Source organism: Quercus lobata, chromosome 4 (genome assembly GCF_001633185.2).
Source record: "Quercus lobata isolate SW786 chromosome 4, ValleyOak3.0 Primary Assembly, whole genome shotgun sequence".
NCBI lineage: Eukaryota > Viridiplantae > Streptophyta > Magnoliopsida > Fagales > Fagaceae > Quercus > Quercus lobata.
In genome coordinates this window covers 86944448-86967724 of record NC_044907.1, presented here as the reverse complement: position 1 = coordinate 86967724, position 23277 = coordinate 86944448, and the positions used below count along the sequence as shown (strand labels likewise).

The window sequence follows — 23277 nt, the reverse complement described above, 5'->3', positions numbered from 1 at the left end:
CACACTTTCCATTCTCACGTTTAGGGTCTTTAGATAGCCTCCACTGCACACTACACACTCCCTCTCATGCCAAATCTGCCTTTGTTGTCACCTCCACACACCACCCTCCCCACACCGGCTTCATCATCAGCTTCTCATCTCTGATTTCACAGTGATTCTCTTTTCAAAATCTCGATACGCTCTCTCTGTTTTGTGTTTTGGGTTTTGTTTAATACTGAATCAATAAAGTTAGGGCTTTGAAAATAGTGAATCTCTGTTTTTTAGTAACAACATAAGATCAAGATGTTTATTTTTTCAAGTTTTATATGCAAATAAAGTTAGGGTTTTGAAAAAATGGATAACCCATGTGCTTGGTTGCTTGTGCTAGTTGGTTTCTTTATTAAAGTTAGCTGATTGCCTTTGTCTCATGTGCTCTTTGAAAATCTCGATAACCCTCTCTTTGTTTTGTCTTTTGGGTTTAGTTTAATACTGAATCAATAAAGTTAGGATTTTTAAAATACTGAATCTTTGTTTTGTAGTAACAACATAAGATCAAGATTTTTTTTTTTTTTTTCAAGTTTTATATGCAAATAAAGTTAGGGTTTTGAAAAAATCGATAACCCATGTGCTTGGCTGCTTGTGCTGGTTGGTTTCTTAATTAAAGTTAGCTGATCTCCTTTGAGTTCTGATATATAAAGTTAGCTGCTTTTTTATTTATTTATTGTTGATATATTTTTGTTTATTGTTGTTGACATGCTGTGAATCTGTGACTGTGATGTTGAGTTGTTATTTTCTTATTGGTGTATTTATTAATAGTTGTTTGTGATGTTGGGGTATTTGTTTATTATTGCCTTGATGTTGATGTGTTTATCATTATCTTATTGATGTGTTTATTGTCGGATTGTTGCTGTATACTAGAGTTCTTCTCATTCCTTTTTTTTTCTTTCTTTCTTGTTGACTTGTTATGTTATTGTATACTAGAGAAGAGTGAAGAGTCCTTTTCATTCTTTTTTTATTTTTTATTTTTTTTATTGTAGACTAGACTCATTTTGGCGTTAAATTTTTATTTTTTATTTTTTACTTTTTATAGTTGCTGACTTATTGTGTTTATTATTGTTTTATTTTATATTGTAGATAAATGAGACAAGAGAAATCCCAGAGGGTCAAGACAATGAAGCGGGTCAAGGGGCAACCAATGTGCATGAAGACAAAGGCAAACCCCCACTCCCAACAAATGCAGGTAATACTGGTAAAAAAAAGATCTATTATTTGGGGTCATTTCACTGTTATTGAAGGGGGGGGGGGGAACCTAGGGTAGCTTGTAACTATTGTGGCACAACCTATGCTTGTGATACTAAGTTGAATGGCACTACAACCATGAGAACTCATATACAATTACAATGTTTGAAATATCCTTATAGGGAAGAAAAAAAAAACCAATCAACCCTAGCATTCAAACCTAAAGAAGAAGGAGAAAGTAGTGGTAAACTTGTGCCTTGGGTGTTTAATTTTGAGGAATGTAAGAAAACATTGGCAGAGATGATTATTCTAGATGAGCTGTCTTTTAGGTTTGTGGAGTGTTTTGGTTTTAGGAAGTTTATGTCTGTTACCCAACCTAGGTTCAATCCAATCCCTTGCCGCACAACAATTGCCAAAACTTGCTTTAGGATGTTTTTAGATGAGAAACAAAAGTTGAAAGAAGCCCTAGAAGATCAGCGGGTCTGCCTTACCACAAATACATGGACATCCGTTCAAACTTTGAACTACATGTGTCTCACTACCCATTTTATAAATAATGATTTGAAAGTACACAAGAGGATTCTTAGTTTTTGTTTAGTGGAAAATCATAAGGGTGAAACACTTGGGAAGGCGATTGAATGTGTTTACTTGATTCAGGGATAGACAAGTAACTAACTATTACAATCGATAATGTTGCCTCTAATAGTGGGCTGATTTCTTTTATTCAAAAAAAGACTAAGCGTAGGAAGGCAACAATTTTAGGGCATAAATACTTGCATGTGAGGTGTAGTGCTCATATCTTGAATTTAATTGTTTGTGAAAGGTTAGCTAAAATGGATGAGACAATAGTAAAGGTGAGGAAATCTGTGCGATATGTGAGATCATCTCCACAAAGACAAAGGACATTTAAGTTATGTGCGGAGAAGGAGAAAGTTGACTTTAAAAGTCAGTTGTGCTTAGATGTGCCCACTAGGTGGAACTACACCTATATTATGTTGGAGAAGGCTGAGAAGTATCAAAAGGCTTTTGAGAGATTGGAGGAAGAAGATCCAAATTCTCTTAGGACAATTAGAGAGGAGGCAAAGGAAGAAGGAAATGATAGACATGAGGTTGCTTGGGGAATGGATGATGTGGATTAGGAAAAGATTAGGATCTTTTTGAAATTTCTTAAAATTTTCTATGATGCAACCTTGCGGTTTTCAGGTGCTAATTATGTCACTAGCAATTCTTTCTTTTTGGAGCTCATGTCAATTCATGACACAATTGACTTGGAGAATGAAAAAGATAGTTATATGTTGAGAAAAATGGTTGATTACATGAAGAACAAATTTGGAAAGTATTGGGGGAACTTTGATAATATGAATCACTTGCCGTATGTAGGGTTAGTTCTTGATCCTCGATACAAGTTAAGGTATCTTGAGTACTATTTTGGTACTTTGTATAAGAACCAAAAGGTTTTTGATATGGCAAAAAGAGTAAAGGCTGTTTTGGTGGATTTGTATAATGCTTATGCTCAAAATCAAGTGGGGAGTAGTAGTGCTTGTGCTACTACACAAGCCCAAGGCCAAAAACCAAGTGGATCAATGGAGGGAGATGATTCTAGTGTGGTTGATGTGAAGGCAATGAGGATGATGGGATTTAAGAAGCACTTGAAGGGTATTGATTCTTCAAATACCAAATCAGAGGTTGATAAATACTTGTTAGAGAGTTGTGAAGATGTCATGGATGAGAATTTTGATATTTTGGCTTGGTGGAAGGTTAATTCTCCACGATACCGTGTGCTTTCAAGAGTTGCACGACATGTTCTTGCAATTTCGGTATCCACTGTGGCCTCAGAATCTACCTTTAGTACAGCTAGTCGTGTCCTTAATCCCTTCCGGAGTTCATTGTCTCCACTTATGGTGGAAGCCCTCATTTGTGGTAAAAAATGGCTCCGTCCTCCATCGGCTCCAATCAGCCTTTATGCTGCTGTGGATGATGTTGAGGAGTTTGAAAAGCTTGATGGAGGTGTGACTATTATTTGTTATATTAAAAAAAATATGAATTTCTATTTCTTTATTTATTAAAAAAAATTTGCATGTCTATTATTAATTAAAAAAAAAAAAAACCTGAATGTCTTGGATTCTTAGCATATTTATTGTTTTATTGTACATTCTGCATGTCTATTTCTTTCTTTATTAAAATAAAATTAAAAAAAAAAAAAAAAACACTAAATGTCTTGGATTCTTGGCATATTTATTGTTTTATTGTACATTCTGCATGTCTATTTCTTTCTTTATTTAAAAAAACTGAATGTCTTGGATTCTTGGCATATTTATTGTTTTATTGTACAAGTGACTTTTATGTTTTTTTCATTTTTTGTTTGTAGAACTCGTGAGTGATGCTGCATTAACATCGGAACTAGACATGTCCACACCAACACCTATTGAAGTTGATGATTGAAGATTGCTCTTTGCTCTTTGGACGGTCGGTATTGATGATGACGTAGGGTTTTGTTAGTTTCTATTTTGACAACAACTTGATATATTAATATGTACACTTTTTCCTATTAGACACTAGTTGACAGTGGCCTACATATAGATATTGGCCAATTTATTTTGAGTCTTTGGCCAAATATTAAATATGGATAGTATATGTTGACATTGACATATGGCCAATTTATTTTGAGTCTTTGGCTATAATGCTATTATGTAGATATTGACATATGGACAATATGTAGACATTGACATATTACTAATGAAGTAATGAAATCTACATTAGTTATTTTATTTTGACTTGTAAAAGTTATTTTTTAGTCTTGTTTGTATTTGATGGGTGCCTATAACAAGTTACAGATTAGTTTGAGGCTTTGAGCACTAGAGCAATTTTTTGCTCAAGATTATTTTTGGATTTATGAATCTGTGTTGACAGGTTGTGCTTGTGCAAATGTATTGTTGACAGTATATCATGTTGACAGGTTATTTTTGGATTTATGAATATGTGATATGTGTATTTTAATGAGTATATTAGAAGCTCTTAAGCAGGTTATGAATCTATGACAGCTTGTGATTTATGAATCTGCTATATGTGTTGTATTTTTGGATTTATGAATCTATAACAGGTTGTGATTTTTTTTATTATTTTTTTTTATGAATCTGCTATAATGTGTATTTCTGGATTTATGTTGAGCAAAAGCAAGTTATGAAAAATGTAAAATGCAAAGTAAGTTGTGATTTTTTCTTGTTTGTAAAATGCTTTATGGATGTGTAAAAAGGCCAAAATAGGAAAGACCCGAATCTGGGCCAAAAGGGCCAAAACAAAAAGCTAAAAAAGGCCCAAAGATGGCCATTGGCCAAAATAGAGAAGGCCCGAATCTGGGCCACAACTGGTTCCTACAAAAGGCCTAAAATAGGTTTCTAAAAAAGGCTTAATTACAAAAAGCATAAAAGGGCCATAAAACAACTGGCTTGAATACTACATTTTAAAAAAAAAAAAAAAAAAAAAAAAAAAAAAAGCCCAAACTGAAATTTTTTGGAAAAAAAAAAAAATCCAAAGGCCCAACTGGCCTAAACTCAAGGCGCAAAAATCGAACACTGACCAAAAAATCGACTGAAACCGAAACAAACCGAAATCGATTGAGTTTCAACTATTTCGGTCGATTTCGATTGAGAACTTTGCAAACCGAAAATTTCAGTTTCAGTTGGCCAGATAAAAAAAAACTGACTGAATCGAACCGGTAACAACCCTAGTCATCTCAATTATCGGACATTGTATTTCTACTCAATTATTGGACATTGAAAACAAGAGATTTGAGCAGTGTTTGGTGCATCAAAGATGAAGATCAGAGAATGTTAGTAAAAGAAGAGAAATAAAGTGAGATGGAAAAGTTATTTTGATAAAAATTTTAATGTAAAGCAATTTGGATTTTGGATAGCCCAATATGGATAGAAATCGTAGAATTGTTCGAAGAATTAGGATGCCTTCCTTGTTGGGGATGTTAAGAATATAAAGTGAGAGAGAGAAAGACTGAATAATTTGTATATTCTGTGTAAATAACACTGTACAATAGAGAGCCTTATATAGGCTAAGTATGTGTGAAGTACACATAATATGAGTGTACTACAAGTACAGTATACTGGGTTAAGCCCGATAGGCTAGAGTAAACTAACCTACATACTAACATCCCCCCTCAAACTTAAGGTGGCAAGGAGGAAGCCAATCGGAGTTTGGATATTAGATCTTGAAGACGACCAGGCGAGTGAATTTTGGTGAAGATATCAATAGGTTAGTTGGTAGAGGAGATGGAGAATAACTTGAGATTACGTTTCTTGAGATGCTAGTGATTGATGTGGCAGTCGATCTTAATGTGCTTGGTGCGTTCAAGGAAGACATCGTTATGAGCAATGTAGATAACACTACAATTATCACAATAAAGAGGAGTGACAGTAGGCTGTGGAGCATCCATGTCAGCCAAAAGCCATCGAAGCCAAACAAGCTCGCAGGTGGTGTCAGCAAGAGCACAATACTCAGCCACGGTACTGGAATGGGAAACCACATCCTGCTTCTTACTACGCCATGTGACAGAGAAGTACCCAACAGGAAACAAAAACCTGTGATGGAGCATCGATTAGTCAAATCACCTGCCCAATCCGCATCTAAATAAGCATGGAGCTTAAGAGAAGATCGAGAGGAGTATTGAAGACCATGATAAAGTGTGCCCTTGATGTATCAGAGAATCTAAAGAACAGCAACATAGTGGACAAAACGAGGGGCGTCCATGAACTTACTAACCATACTTATGACATGTGAAATATCCGGGCGAGTGATAGTGAGATAGATCAGACTACCAACTAGCTAACGATAACGAGTAGCATCTGATATAGGTTCACCATCTAAGGGTGTGAGCTTGGCATTGTATTCCAAGGGAGTGGAAACAGTTTTGTTGTTTGTGATACCAGCTTGGAAGAGAAGGTTAGAAGCATATTTAGCTTGGGATAGATAGTATCCATTAGAGGATGAGGTAACCTCAACCCCAAGAAAATAGCTGAGAGTGCCCAAATCTTTCATCTCAAAATGCTAACTAAGGAAGTGCTGAAGAAAGCGGATACCTGTAGAATCATCTCCAGTAATAATCATGTCATCAGCATAAAGACGGATAAGAGTGATACCAGCAAAGGATCTTCGAACGAAGAGAGTAGTGTCATGAGGACTCGAAGTGAAACCCTGCTAAGCAACAACTGAGCTAAACTTTTCAATTACAATAAAAAGGAAGATTAATCTTGTTTTGAAAAACAAGAATGCTTATCTCATGCTTGCCTTTTTGTTTATACCGCATTGAAAATGTTTAACTCTTGTTTGTGGTATCTTGACAGTGGATGCTCAAGGCATATGACAGGTGACAAATCCCTCTTCAAAAATCTTAAAGAAAAGGAAGATGGATATGTCAAGTTTGGAGATGGTAGTCATTCTCAAGTTTTTGGAAAAGGAATGATTGAAATTCTGGGGTTACCATTGTTGACCGATGTGTTGTACATCAAGGGACTTAAGGAAAACTTGTTAAGCATCACTCAAATTAGTGATGAGGATTTTCTGGTTCAATTCTCAAAGAAAGGGTGTGTAATCCTTAATGAAGATTGTGTTCAAGTGTTGAAGGGACTTAGAACTATTGACAGTGTGGTTCCCAAATCAAATGTGTCATGCCGAAGTGCTTGAGGAAACTTGTTAGAGCTATGACATCAACGATTTAGTGATGCTAACTACAAGCAAGTGGCAAAAGTCTCCAAGCTTGAAGCAGTAGTTAGCTTACCAAAGTTTGGAAAAGTTGAAAAGAACGTTTGTGGACCATGTCAATTGGGAAAACAAACCAAGTCAAGTCATCCTAATGGGTCCCACAAGGACGGAAAGCTTGGGTGGCAAGAGGTACATCATGGTTGTGGTTGATGATTTCTCAAGATACTCTTGGGTGGAATTCCTTAGAAAGAAATTGGAAGCACGTGAGAAGATGGAGAAACTTTGCAAGAGGCTTCAAAATGAAAAGGGGGTTCCAATCATCAAAATAAGAAGTGATTATGGGAAGGAATTTGAGAATGCAAAGTTGGAGTCATATTGCAATGAGCATAGAATAAAGAAGGAATTTTCGGCTCCAAAAACCCCTCAAAAAAATGGGGTTGTTGAAAGGAAGAATCGCGTTATACAAGAAATGGCGAGGGTAATGCTTCTTAACAAGGATATCCCTCAAAATTTTTAGGGTGAAGCCGTGAACACATCATGCCATATTAGGAATAGAATCTTCTTTCGAGCAGGTACCAAGAAAACATCGTATGAGATATGGAATGAAAAGAATCCTAAGGTGAAATACTTCCGGGTATTTGGTGGCAAATGTTTCATTCTCAATGATAGAGAAAATCTTAGGAAGTTTGATGCCAAGAGTGATGAAGGAATTTTTCTTGGGTACTCTATGAATAGCTGAGCATATAAAGTCTATAACAAACGAACCAAGTCGGTTATGGAGTCAATAAATGTGGTCATAGATGATGCCATTCCAGAAAAGAGTGTTGATGAAAGTGGAGATGCTTCAAGCCTCAAGAAGAATGATGATGATGGTAATTCCTCTCAAAATGGTGATGTTGAAAAAAAATCATTGGAAAAGGAAACTACTCCTATCACATCAAGAAGGGAAACTAAGTCATCCCAAGCGCCATCAAGTTTGCTCACTCCACCAGAAGTACAACCTCCAATATCTCATGATGATCAGCCTTCTATATCAAAGAAACCATCATTAAAAGTGAGATTAAATCATCCCAAAAGTAATATAATTGGAGATTTGGATGTGTAAATCATGTGAGTTATCATTGTTACCTTGCTCAATTTGAACCAAAGAAGGCAGAAGAAGTTTTGCAAGATGAAAATTGGGTAGATTCCAAGCACTAAGAACTACATCAATTTGTTAGAAACGATGTGTGGGAATTGGTTCCAAGACCAAAAGACACTTATTTGATTGGCACCAAATGGATCTTCAAGAACAAGATCGATGAGGATGGTAAGGTTATGAGAAACAAATTGAGATTAGTGGCTCAAGGATATACTCAAATTGAAGGTATAGATTTTGATGAGTCATTTGCTCTGGTAGCAAGACTTGAGTCCATTCGGATTCTTCGATCCATAGCTTGTCAAATGAGATGAGAAATTTCTTCTTGTAGCTCAAGTTTATGTTGATAACATTGTGTTTGGTTCATCAATGGATGCACTTGCTCAAGAATTTTCTGAAGAAATGAAGAAAGAATTCGGAATGAGCATGGTGGAGGAGCTATACTACTTTCTTGGCCTTCAAGTGAAGCAACAAAAAGATAGGGTTTTCATATCTCAAGAGAAGTATGCCAAAAATCTAGTTAAAAGATTTGGTTTAGACTCAAAGAAACATGCATCCACCAATGAGCTCTTCCACCAAACTTAGCTCAAATCCATATGGCGTGGAAGTTGGTCCAACCCAATATAGGAGCATTATTGGCAGCCTCTCATATCTCACCGCAAGTAGGTTAGACATAGCTTTTAGTATTGGAGTTTGTGCATGCTTTCAAGCAGCAGTAAAGGTGTCCCATATGACAGTAGTTAAAAGAATCATTCATTATGTCAAGGGAACATCCAAATATGGGATTTGGTATTCTAGAGATTCAAATGATTTCCTAGCCAGTTACTTAGATGTTGATTGGGCTGGGTGTGTTGATGACAGGAAAAAAAAAAAAAACTTCTGGAGGATGTTTCCATCTCAGAAACAATTTGGTGTCATGGATGAGCAAGAAGCAAAACTCAGTGTCATTATCAACTGCTAAAGTGGAGTACATTGCTACAGGTAGTTATTGTGCCCAACTCTTATGGATGAAGAAGCTTCTTCATGATTATGGGATTTCTTAAGACACCATGTGCGTTTTCTGTGATAATACAAGTGCCATTAACTTATCCAAGAATCTTGTTCAACACTCAAAGTCAAAGCATATCAAAACTGGATATGACTTCATTCATGATTTGGTGGAGGAGAAAGTAGTATGGCTGGAGTTCATCAACACCGAAAATCAAAAGGCTAACATCTTCGCTAAACCCTTTAATGGTCCTAGGTTTGAGTCTCTTTGTAAGACCATCGGTTATGGTACCATTCTTTGACTCATCTCCTTGATGTGACCCTTACATTTCTATCATTAGTGCATTCATGTAGAAGGGGTCACTCATGCAATTATGATGTCTCTTTTACTGCTTTTTGCTTTGTTTGTTGATCTTACTTTATCGATTTTGTTTTGAGTGAGTACAAATCCAAAAAATCATAAAAAGTATTGAGTCTCAAAAAGTTTGATCACTTGTGTAGTGTCATATCATATGTTAAGTTTGGTTTAGTACCTTCATACTAATGGCATAGTGTATTTACGAGTTTAGCTTGTTATGTATGCACATTTTAAGTGTGAGTGAAATCTAAAAATTTATGTTTGATTGTAGTAAATAGATCATCAAGCTTGTCATGAATGACTAGCCAATAGTTTTATTTGATCTTGATACATGTGTAGACTTACTCCTATATATCTTCTCACATTTATTTTTATGTCAAAAAGCTTTTCAAATGTCAATCTCTAAAAGGAGAAAACTAGTTTCACTAGGAAAAGGTGGAGCAAAATGTATGATGCCAAAACCAAAGGCTTATTCTTTAAAGAAATATAAAAAATTTCGTGGCATCATTGCTTAAAAATTGAGTTGTATTGATTAAAAAATATGAAAAATGGAAGCCAAATGAAAAACTTTCAATCAATGTAAACATTTTGGTGAGGAGTCATATATGTTCATTTCTACTAGTGAGATAGGTCACCTAACTTCGTGCTATTTGTGTATGACTTGATTAAATTAATCATTGAAGTTTCATACTAGACTATGGGCTAATTCATACTTGATTCCCTCACACCGCACACAAATCTAATGTTCAATGAATGCCTATTTCATTTGTGTGATTGTATGTGTTCAAATGTGATTTTTGTATACTCAATTGCTTGATGATCAAACTCAAAAAGATTTTTGAGTATTTCATGTGTTTCTAGAAGTGATTTTTGTAACTTTGGTCCTTAAAGTTTTTCCCAAAATGTGAAATTTCTTAGTGTTGAAAAACTTTCCGTTTGGCCATTTTGCAACTACTTTCGCGAGTGGCCTCTAGTCACGAAATTCTTAAAAAATTTCAATTTCTTAAAAATTTCAGGCAAAGAGTTTTGTGAGTCCCTCGCAAGTACTTCATGACTTAGATCTGACCCGCGAAAATCTACCCTATGCATCTGCATATTTCGCGAGTAGGCTCGTGACTGGCTCACAAGTCACTGACTCATGAAATGTAGAAAAGGACAGTTTTTAAAGGGCTCGAAATGTTAGTTTTCAAAGTGCTTTGCCTTTTTGGACTCTACGACTCCCACCCTTTAAAACACATATTTTCATTCAAAAACCATCAAAACCCTCTTGGATTTCATCTCTAAGACTCATTCAAGGTATTTCTTATCTCTTTTAATCTTTCAATTCCTTAATTTGTTTTAAATTTCTTAAAACCTAGGGTTGGGGTTATTTTTTGTGTTTGGGTTAGGAAAACTTAATTTTTGCAAATTTTTTCAATTTTGTTGATTAGACTTAGTCCCATTTTGTTTCTTGTTGATTGTGTTGGCCCCATATGGCATTTTAACATGTATTTAGGCAAGATTTTCACATGTTCATGCATTGTTTATCATATGTGTATAGTGTGTGCACATTAGGTTTTTGATAGAATGCCTCTTTGGTGTTTTTTTTTGGACTCCAATAAGTATCAAATTTTGGGTTTTAACATATTTATTCATGTTTAACATGTTTTGATCATTGGTTGTGTGTTTTACACACTTTTCCCCATGAGTGCTTGTTCATGCATTGATCATGCATTGCATATGCACATTTGGTGCACCCTTGATGCACACATCCTGCCACTTGACATGTTTTGCATACATTCATGCTAGTTGAGTCTTTCTAGACCTAATAGCACATATAACATGTTCAGGTGTCTTTGTTATGCTCGTTTGATCTTATTTTAGAGCATTTTCTTCTATATTTGCTTGTTTTTGAACTAACTTGTATCTAATCAAGTTTGTTACCATTTATTTGTATGTTTTTTGTGTTTGCTCACTTTTGTAGATGTCTCTTCGCAAGACAACCACTGTCAAGAAACCTCTTAAGCATCAATGTTATGAAGAGGATCGCTTTTGGGATAGAGATGCATTTGAGGCATTCTCGGAGTACTACAAGAATGCTATCATAATTGTGGAGAGAGAGGTGGATCTTCCATCTCTTAAGGGCACCTTCATCCCCAATGTGTTTAGAGATCACACATGGGCTCCACTCCTCACAGGCTTCTTGGATGTGCACCATATCTTGGTTTGGAAGTTCTTCTCGAATGCGATTGTGGAGGGAAATCACCTAAATTGTTGGGTGAGAGGGAAGGAATTCATAGTTTCTGCCATGTCAATTCAAAACTTCCTTCAGATTAGGCTGGTAATCCTAGAGTCTTCTCTTCCATATGACAAGAGGACAACTCCAGTATTAGTGATAGTACCAGTTCTTGGGGGAGAACAGTTGAAAAAGTGCTTGCTCGCCACCATTTTCTCTCCTGACATGAGAACACTGGAGTACATTATGCTCTTCAACCTCTTCCCAGTAAGGAATTTGACGAATCTCTCCCAAACACGAGCATTCTTTCTTCATGACTTATTCCAGAAGAAGGACATAGACATCTATGCTCACATCTACCATCTTCTTGAGAAGTGTGTCAGTAAGAAGACATCCCGGATGACTCTACCTTTCCCAGGATTGATCATGTCTATCATGTGACATGAGAGGGTCTAGATTCCCCCCGGGTTGCCAGTGATGAATAAGGAAGACCAGATTTCTACTTAAATGATGACGAAGAGCAAAGCTCGTCTTTATGGTCTTGAGGAAGAAGAAAGAGCAAAACGTGAGGACACTGCTCATAAGGATGGCAACACTAATGAAGATATTGATAACTTCACCCTTGATCTTGAAGACATGGAAGCCTCACCCTCTCAGCCTCAGCAACAACCACGGCTTAGTGTCAAGGACAGCCACATGCAACTCCTCATGCTTTCGATTGCATTGACATGCTTCTTGACAGATTCAACTATTTCCAGTGTTCACAGGAGGCTATGCAATGAACGTTGGATGATTAGTGTGCATACACCACCATTCAGATGACATTTCTTCAAGAGCAAATCACTACTCTCTCCATTCAGATTGGAGATTTGACAAGTGAGGACTAGCACCTTTGGGCATTCTGGTAAAAAAAAGGTAGTAGTATTTAGTTGAGGGGGAGTATAGATTGAGGGGGAGCAGAATTTCGATACTATTTTGCTTCTCTTATAGTTTATTTAGTTTGCTTTGTTTCATTTACAGTGCTTTATTTCAAAGCTTTTAGTACTTTAGTTTAAAACTCAGTTTACTGTAGTACTATGTGTATCTTGGTTTTTATAGCAGTTTCTTGATGCTTTTAGTTATCTATTGCTTCTTGCTTTAGTTTCTTTAATGCATCATGTGCTTGTTGGAAATGCAATTAATTTTTGCATTGCTCTTAATTGCTTGCGTGTCTGGATGATCATTTACTAGTTAAATGTTCATTGTGGTCATTTTTTAATAACTGTTCATGTTTGATCAAGTTATGCTATATGTTCTTATATCTTTTGTTTATCTTGTTTGCATTTTACTTGGCTCTTTATACATGCTTTGTATTCTACACACTCTGCCTCTCATATAAAGGCACTCTTGTATATTTTATTACTTGAGAAATACAATACAATCATTCAATATTTCTAACATGGTATTAGAGCCACTCCTCTGAATTTTTTGGTGTGCAATCTACAGTCCTATCTTCTTAGTGCTCTCTGCTGCCTCCACCATCGTCGTCATCGTTAGAATCATCGTCGCCATTGCCGTTATATACTGAAGACCATTGCCATTCCAGTCGCCGCCATAAATTCTGCTTCGAACCACTAGTCACCACCATAAATTCTGCTTCATCCATGCGCTTCACACGCCACACACACTGCATACGCTTCCAGTAACCTGCTAACGTCATCTATGATGTCATCCTGCTTACGTCAACCGTCACGTCAGCCCTAGCTTATGTCATCATCCGCGTCATCTTGCTGACATCATCGCTCCTTGGTTGACTTTGACTGTTGGCTTTTGAGGTAGGTTTGACCGTCGATTTTTTGCAGTCCAGGTGCTCCTTGTCCCTTTTTTCACATAGATTTCATTTTTGCAGTCCATTTTTGCATATTTTGCTTCTAAGTGGAAAATAAGTATAGGTTTTCTTTTTATTGCAACAATCATCGTCGATAATCCAACAAACATTTTTGCAAACGTCTTGGCCATAATATTGAAACTTGCTATCAACGCAAACAAATTAACTGTTTCCATTTCTACTACTACTGTTGCTAACATTGAGAGTATCCAACTAATGACTCCCGTCTCTGTAAAGTCTAAGTTTTATGGATCCACTATCACCATTTCAATAGTTAACCTTCAAAACATCATCTCTAATACCATTTATATGGTTGGTAATACATCTTATTCATCTTCTCTTTCAGTTACATCTGGTATGTCTCCTTCCTCTTGGCTTATGGATTCTGCTTGTTGCAACCACACGACACTTCACTCATCCATATTTTCTCAACTTGAACCTGCACCACAGCCTCTTAATATTCGCACAGCTAATGGCTCTACAATGTTTGGTCATAATATAGGTTCTATCTCGACCTCCAACCTCTCAGTTCATGGGGTCTTTAATGTTCCTAACCTTTCTTACAATTTATTTTTTATGGGACAATTAGCTGAGTTGGGTTATCGCATTACCTTTGATTATTCTAGGTGTATTGTGTAGGATCCGAGGATGGGATAGGAGCTTAGGGTCATAATATAGTTTCTATCTCGACCTCCAACCTCTCGGCTCATAAGGTCTTTAATGTTCCTAACCTTTCTTACAATTTATTTTTTGTAGGACAATCAGCTGAGTTGGATTATCGCATTACCTTTGATTATTCTAGGTGTATTGTGCAGGATTTGAGGACGGGACAAGAGCTTGGGACTAGTCCCAGAGTTGGGCATATGTTTCTCGTGGACAACCTTCGTATTCCACTTGTTGCTCCTGTTTCTGTTACTACTGTAGTTTCTTCTATTCCTTCCCTTGCACTTTGGCATGTCCGACTTGGTCATGCAACTTCCTCTCGGGTACAACACTTGGCTTCTAGAGGTTTGTTAGGTTCAATGTCCATAGAAAATTTTAATTGTGTTTCATGTCAGTTAGGAAAACAACCATCTTTGCCTTTCAATACTAATGAATCAATGTCCACAGATATCTTTCACCTAATTTATTTTAATATCTGGAGGCCTTCCTCTATCTCTAGTATTGGTGGATCTCGATATTTTGTTGTCTTTGTTGATAATTATTCCCTCTATAGCTAGATTTTTCATATGAAATATCATTCTGAATTATTGCAAATATATTCTAATTTTGCAAAAATGGTTAAAACTCAATTTTCCAAATGTATCAAAAATTTTGATTTAATAATGCTCTTGAATACACTCAATATGCTTTCCAAGCTATTTTACATTCTTATGGCACTGTTCATCAACTAACTTGTCCAGGTATCTTTCAACAAAATGGTAAAGCCGAACAAAAACTTCGTCATATTCTTGACACTGTTCGTGCTCTCCTTCTCTCTGCCAAAGTTCCTGTTCCTTTTTGGGGCGAAGTTGCTCTCCATGCTATTCATGCTATTAATCGCATTCCTAGTCTTTTCATCTAAAATAAAACTCCATATAAGCACCTTTTTGGGTCACCTCCAGACTATCACCACCTTCACTCCTTCGGTTCTGCCTGTTTTGTTCTTCTTCAACCACATGAGCATAACAAACTTAAGCCTCGCTCTAGACTTTACTGTTTTCTTGGCTATAGCGAAACTCTAAAGGGGCATTGGTGTTATGATCCTGTCTCTCATCTTCTTTGTATCTCCCGCAATGTTATCTTTTGGGAACATCGCTTCTTTGTCGAGCTCTCTCACTTCTATGCCTCCTTATCTACCTCCTATGTCTTAGATCTTTTTCTAGATGAGCCACATATTCCTTCTATAGTTACTCTTGATCCTCCTATAGAGTTCTCTGTTCAAACACCAGATATTTTTTATGCCTCTCCTAGATCACCCTTTAAAGAACAGGTCAAAGATGAATAGGTCGAAGATGAGCCACCAAACCCTAAGCTTGGGTCCCCTACTCCTGTTCCGCCTGAAGATCTTGCACAAGACATTCCACTTTATCACTTAACTCGGGTAAGATCCATTCCTACACATTTACTTGACTATTATTGTTATACTGCCCTTGCTACATTGCACAAGCCTCACACCTATCGTAAGGCCTCCACTAACCATTTATGGTAGATTGTAATGAAAGAGGAACTTGATGTATTATCTAAAAACCCTACTTGGGATTTGGTGACTCTTTCCTTTAGGAAATCTGTGGTTGGTTGTAAGTGGATTTACAAGATCAAGACTTGCTCTAATGGGTCCATTGAGCGATATAAAACTTATCTTGTTACAAAAGGTTTTACACAAGAGTATAGGATTGATTATGAAGAGACCTTTGCTCTGGTTGCTCGAATCTCATCTATTCGTGCCCTCTTAGCTGTTGCCGCTACCAGTAAATGGGTCATTTTTCAGATGGATATCAATTATGCCTTCCTTAATAGGAAATAAGTGAAGAAATTTACATGCAACCTCCTCCAGGTCTCTCTATTGAACCGAACAAGGTTTGTCACCATCGATGTGCACTTTATGGCCTTAAACAAGCTCCAGGAGCTTAGTTTGCCAAGTTTAACTCTACCATCTCTCACTTGGGTTACATTGCCAATTATTATGATTTTGCCTTATTTCTTCGTTGTACCGACAAAGGCACCATTTTGCTTTTCCTATATGTGGATGATATGATCATAATTGGTGATGACCTCAGTGGCATTCAATAACTTAAGGATTTTCTCAGTCAGCAGTTTGATATAAAAGATCTTGCACATCTCAGCTACTTCTTGGGTCTTGAAATCACTCATTCCACAGATAGTCTTTATATTACTCGGGTCAAGTATGCTTTTGAAATTTTGTCTCGAGCTAGACTCACTAATAGCAAGGTTGTTGATACTCCAATTGAACTTAATGCATATCTGACTCTCTCTGGGGAGAAACCATTGTCTAATCATTCTCTTTACAAACGATTGGCTGGCAGCCTAGTTTATCTCATTGTCACTTATCCAGACATTTCCTATGTAGTTCACTAGGTGAGCTAGTATTCGTCTACTCCACGATCGACTCACTATGCTGCTATTTTGCGCATTCTTCGATAAATGAAGGGCATTTTCTTCCATGGCCTTTTTCTGCTTTGCTCAGTCTCCTCTTATTCTTCGTGCATTCTCTGATGCTGATTAGGCAGAGATCCCACTGATCACAGGTTCACCACTAGTTATTTCTTTCTTCTTGGTTCTTCTCTGATTTCTTGGCAAAGTAAGAAAAAAAACCCTTGTGGCTCACTCTTGTACTAAAGCAGAATACCATGCCCTTGCTGATACCACATCTGAGCTCCTTTGGCTACGATGGCTTCTTAATAACTTAGGTGTGTCCACATCCTCTATTACTTCTCTTATTGTGACAACCGGAGTGCCATTCATATTGCTCACAATGATGTCTTCCGTGAACGGACTAAACACATCGAGATCGATTGTCATTTTATCTGTTATTATCTTGTCCATGGTGCTCTCAAGCTGTTCTCGGTCTTCTCTAAAGATCAACTTGCAAACATCTTCACCAAGTCACATCCTAAGGGACACCTTTGTAATTTGGTTAACAACCTCAAGTTGGTCTTATACCCACCTTGAGTAAGAGGGGGCCTGTTAACATGTAATAGGTTGTGGGCTTTAGGCCCACCTTGTTTACTTGTACTACACACTTTGCTGCTTATATAAAGATACTCTTGTATATTTTATTACTTGAGAAATACAATACAATCATTCAGTATTTCTAACTGTCAATGATGCTTTATAAAAATATATACAATAAAAAATAGAAAGGTCTATATGTCATGGACCCATGGCCATGTGGGCTTAAAGCAGTGAGTTTTTTCCTTTTTGTTATTTATTTATTATTTTTTGTTTTTGTTTTTAGAGTAAGACTAAGGGAGCCTTTTATGCTTTTTATTGTTTTAGCAGCATACCATGAAAAAATAACAAAACAATACAAAAGAGCTTCATGCAAAAAGAATAAAAAAACAAGACAGAGATGCCCGCATTGGATGAGCAAGGTTGGTGAAGTTTTGGAATAGGAAAAGCATTGTCTTACAATAACTAAGAGTGCCTGAGACCACCTACCAAACAATTGTGATCCAAGAAAGTACAAAAGCATGCCGTATGGCTAGTCCTAATGACCACCAGCTCCACCTCCAATCTAGAATCCGAATATTTCACCATGGCTGCCTTGTTCATGTTGTTTACCATCCTCGACAAATACTTTAAAGGAAGCTAACATGATATAAACAAATAGAGAAATAAATGGTTTTTAAAAGTTGAAGAATAAAGTCTTATATGAAAAAACTATTAATTAAAAGTTAATAGTAAAATTAAAATATAATTTAAAATGGTTTCCATTAGGTATTGTATAGGCACCAACCAAGTAGGATGCATGTTTGTTAAAAAAAACATACATACAGTTGGTGCAAGGTGTCTAAGTCTATACAACAATTTGGTAAATCCACCCAACTTATATATATGTATATATATATATATATATATATATTGAAAGCTCAAATAGTGTGAAACACTATAGCTAATTTAGACCCCCAATTTTAAATTATGACTTAATTACTTTTACTCTAACTTAACTAAATGCGAAACAAAATTAAATGAGTCGTAATAAAACCAGAATACTACTCTAAGGTATAAGCATGTACAATAAACAATAAATGTAAAGCTTAAAAAGTAGGAAAGAGAGATGTAAATACAAGATAACATCGAGACGTATTATCAAAGATGAAACCGAAGTACTCAACGAAAAACCTCTCTGCAGCCCTCCAAGCCAAAATGAATCCACTAGTGAATAAAGTTGGAGTACAAGAATATCAAAAAAGCTTTCCAAGCCAAATCTACCCAATGTACTTGAACCCTCTAAGTTCCAGCTACCAACAAACTTCATGGACCCATGTCTTCACTAGTTATCTAGATCCTGCAATTAGTTCCAAATTGCATCCACCAATCAATGACTTCTTCCGATGCTTCCCATATGCACCAAAACTTCTCTCAACACTTAGATTGGGTGAGGTAAGTGTTTGGACTAAGAACTTTTTAAGGATGTGTAGATGGAGAGGTAGGAGTAAAGGTAAACTTTAGAGAAATGGTGTAGATGATTGTGGGTATACAATCTCTATCTCTCAAGTGTGTAGATAGGGTTTTCTCTCACAAAATTTCCTTAGAAAAAATCTTTACAATTTCGTGGGTAATGAGGGCTTCTATAGAGTTGGTAAAAATATTTAAAAAAGCACACTTAAAAAGCTCTAGGCAGAGAGTTTTGCGGGTCACTCGAGACATGGTTTGAGTCGCAAAGTAACTTGTGAAATCCAGCCTGGCATAGAGACTCTTTAGATTCCAACATGTGCTTTTCACGCGGCCTTTCGTGGGTTGGCACTTGCGAGCCAATCGTAAGCTAGTCGCGAAATCTTCTTCTTCATAGAACTTCACCAATCTCTCACACACAACTCTTACATTAAATCCCATAGAAAATACAGGAAAATTATTGAACAAAAATATAATCAAATTTGATACGAAATTAAAGCTAATATAAAAATATAGCTGTAAATCACAACATTACACACACACACACACACATATATATATATATATATACACACACATATTATGTCCCTATCTTCTTCTCCTATCATTTCTAAGTTGATAAAAATTTTAATTTGATTACAGTCCAAATTCTTCATATACAATTCCATAAGTTGATAATTCAATTTTATTTAATCCTTTTATTATTATAATTTATAAGTCCTTAAAAAATCAAGAAAAAAAAATTTACATTTCAAAGATGTATATAGCAATCCAAACCTTTTCTCTTGGTTATTGAAATCAACAAAATTGTACAACCTTTTTATCAAAGAAGTATATTTCAAATACTCACCTTAGGGATTTCTGTTATAGAATAAATTTTTAGTTAATAATCCTTTTATTATTAATTTATTTTGAATTTTGGTTTCACATTAATATTTCATATCAACATAAATTGTTTTTTAAAAAACAATCATAGTACATGTATACAACTACTAATAGTCTAGAGAGGTGCTACGTCTACAACATTTTCACAACAAATTATAGGTATTTAGTTGTTATTGTTTCTAATTTGAACCTGCTAATGAAATTACTTTTCTAACCTACCAATAATACCCGTAACAACCTGCCATATAGGATTTGTTGTGGATATAGCATTTCTTAATATCTAATATCAACATTTAATTTTATTTTTTATTTTTTAAAATGACCTCATAGATAAACACAAAATTATAATTATTCTTATCGATTTTATTCTACACATCTCTATCAATTTTTTAGATAAGTACAAAAAATTAGTTTTTTTTTTCCTAACATTGCACATATATTAGACTTCATTCTCTCAATTTCTTCTCTATAACTTTTTTTTTATTTTTTTTATTTTAAATAATAACTTCTTTGTAACTTTGAGTTTATGTATTGATTTAAATTTCTTTATTTTCGATGCCTCATTTAAGTTACTTCATTAATTTTATTTTTTCAAAATTTGTCATTACTTAAAATATTTTATAATTTAGATTGTTCTTAATTATTGAATTGAGGTTTCCACTTAAATATGATTTCAATTATTGTTTTGGATAGTTCTTTTTGAAACCATTATTTTGGATAGTTTTTACTTATTCAATTCAATGTTTTTCTATTTAAATATATGGTGGTGATTAATTGAGCCCTAAACCTCAATATATATATATATATATATATATGCATTTCATAATACCTTACTTTCACATAATATGCATTTATTATATAACTTAAAAAGTAAAATACTCATTTATTTTCTTTACCTATTCTATTATCTAATTTTAAGTTAATTATTAAATAAAAACTATTTACATATGAATTTTGATTAAGTCATTCATCACATGGGCATAATACTATTATATATAAAAGTTGGGTTTAAAACTTATATAATGCAAAAATAATATATATATATATATATATATATATGCTTCAATCATCGGTATCATTGTTTGACCTATTCGGACTATTATTTAATTTATTATAAAACTATTTGAATTTGGGAAGAAAAATGTACGGATAGGATAGTATAGGATAGGAATCATAGGATAAAGGAAAGAAGCGTATTTAACAAATGCTTCCATATCTCCCCTGACTCCGACCTAAGCATTTCTGCTTTCACACCTTCCCCCCCCAACACACACACATGTTGTAGCAGTTTATATTAAATAATTACATTTTTGGAAAATGGCTCACCAGATGGAGGGGGTTTTGTGTATTTTTGTGAATGGTGTACTTTGTTTACATTTTTTTAAAGGACTTTTGTTCAGGATCCAATCGGCACCGATTCAACCAGCCAGAACCGAGCTGATCCGACCTCTACAAAGCTCCACCGTAGGTATCGGCGTGGTGGTTGGAGGAGATTCAGGCATACCGACGACGGCCGGTGTGGCGATCGGCAGCTATTTTACACTCCGACGAGAAACTGCACCGCACCGAGTATATATATATATATATATATATATGCTATAATTTTACATATGTATGATCTATTGTCTTTCAGTAGAAAGAATGCAAGAGAGCTGTTCTCAAAAAAAAAAAAAAAAAAAAAAAGAATGCCAAAGAGTTGGTTTGAGAGAGGCAAGGAAGAAGGGAGTACGGCGCTAGAGAAAGTGAGAGCTAGAGATGTTGGGTTAAGAACGTTAGGGCTTTTTTTATATAATTTAAATTTGATACCAAAATGATGCGTTTTGAGCCTGGCATTAATTTTAATATCAGTTCCAAAACTACGTCATTTTGGTATCAGCTTAAAAAAAAAAAAAAAAAAATTCAAAACTACAACGTTTCAATTTAAACCCTAAAATTATTACATACCCAACTCTCACTTTCTCAACAGTCGCCCAGCCTCTCCCTCTCCCATAAATGTCTCCTCCTTGCCTCTCTCTTTCTCTCTCTTCACTCTCTACCTCCGCTGCTGCTGCTTGCTGCCACTGTATTATGCCCCCTGAACTACAATTCTTGGAGTTCCACTTTTGCTCTCTCTTTTTTGCTATTCTCAGGAAGTTTTATAGAAGATTTTGAATTTTATGCTTCTCCTTACAATGCTTTCATTGAGGTTTGTTTATGTATTTTATTTTCAATAGTTTTTATTTATCTTTTATGGATTCAGTTTTTTTGTGATTTGAAATCGAATATTTTTGAGAGAATTTGTGTGTTTTCCTTTGTTTCCTTTTCTTTTTATGGAATATTTGAATTTTTGAATGATTATGATGGGGTTTGGGTTGTTAACTGCATTGTGTTTGATTCTTAAGAAAATAGAGGAATTAACCGAACTAACCACTCCGAACCGGTATGGTGCACCGCACTTTGTGTAGACCAATGCCAAACCCTTCATAGATGAGGTGCGGTCAAGCATGAGAGAAAACCGCACCTTATAAGTGTGGTGCAAAAAACCCTCCAATAACCCGCCGCACCGCACCGTGTACGGGCCTAAAAATAACTATGATAATCAGTCTTTTATTTTCCACGAAAGGTCAATGATTCTTTATAAAAAATATAATAAAAAATAGAAAGGTTTATGTGGCATGGAACCATGGCCATGTGGGCTTGGAGCAGTGAGTTTTGGCTTTTTTGTTGTTATTTTTTTATTTTAGAGTAAGACTGAAGGGAGCATTTTAGGCTTTTTATTGTTTTAGCAGTGTACCATGAAAAAATAACAAAACAAAACAAGAAAAAATAACAAAACAAAACAAGAGCTTCATGCAAAAAGAATAAAAAACAAGACAGAGATGCCCACATTGGATGAGCAAGGTTGGTGAAGTTTTGGAATCGGAAAAGTATTGTCTTACAGTAGCTGAGAGTGCCTGAGACCACTTACGAAACAATGGTGATCCAAGAAAGTATAAAAGCATGCCTTATGGCTAGTCCTGATGACTACCAGCTCAACCTCCTACCCAGAATCCGAATATTTCACCATGGCTGCCCTGTTCATGTTGTTTACCATCCTTGACATCCGACCCCCACCAGAGCCACCTGTTCCAACCCTCTATCCATCACCATTTCCCACCCTTTCTCCACCACTGCCACCGCCACCACCACCGCCAACGTCTACGTTTTCTCCACTCCCACCTTTTCCCCAGTTGCCCCCTTTCACTCCATCAACCACACGGTCACCACCAAGACCAGGTCAACAAGAACTCATCAAATGGTTGCGGTTCGTTGCTATGTATATCTTGGCTCCAACAACCATCATCACAACGATTGCTCTCATTGCTAAATACATCCGGCCTCAGCCGCCGCCAGTAAGCGTATTCGATATACCGGAGCGTGTGAGCTTTGCAATAAATTGCACTGATGAGAGTTTGCCTATAGAATGGTGTAAATTGCGGCAGTTGATGGGATTGGAGGAGTGCGATGCGAAAGCTGTAGTGCCTAGGGATTGTTGTAACTGATTTTTTTTCCTATCTGTTTGGATTTTTTTTTTATTACTCAATTTTTACCCATTTGGTCCGATCTGACTCATCTGAGTATTTGGGTATTAGAGGTTCTGGGTTTTTTTTTTTTTTTTTTTTTTTTTTTGTGTGTAAATTTAGTTTTGGAGTGTCTGTGGGTTTGTTTAGAAGCAGTGTTGAAGTATGGCTATTTAAAATGATGTCAAAATTGTGGTTTAAAAAGTATTTTGAAATCATAGTGATGTATTTGTGGTACGTGTG

General features: G+C 35.8%; 1 protein-coding gene across 1 annotated transcript; it reads left to right on the top strand.

Annotated features, from left to right (window-relative positions):
- Positions 1 to 22539: 22539 nt before the first annotated feature.
- Positions 22540 to 23016, top strand: LOC115986055 (proline-rich receptor-like protein kinase PERK2). Its single transcript, XM_031108918.1, has one exon. The coding sequence runs from the start codon at positions 22540 to 22542 to the stop codon at positions 23014 to 23016; it is 477 nt and encodes a 158-aa protein (XP_030964778.1).
- The last annotated feature ends 261 nt before the right edge of the window (positions 23017 to 23277 follow it).

Excerpts from the sequence above, each read along its gene's own strand:
- LOC115986055 (XM_031108918.1), top strand. The coding sequence starts at position 22,540 with ATGGCTGCCCTGTTCATGTTGTTTACCATCCTTGACATCCGACCCCCA.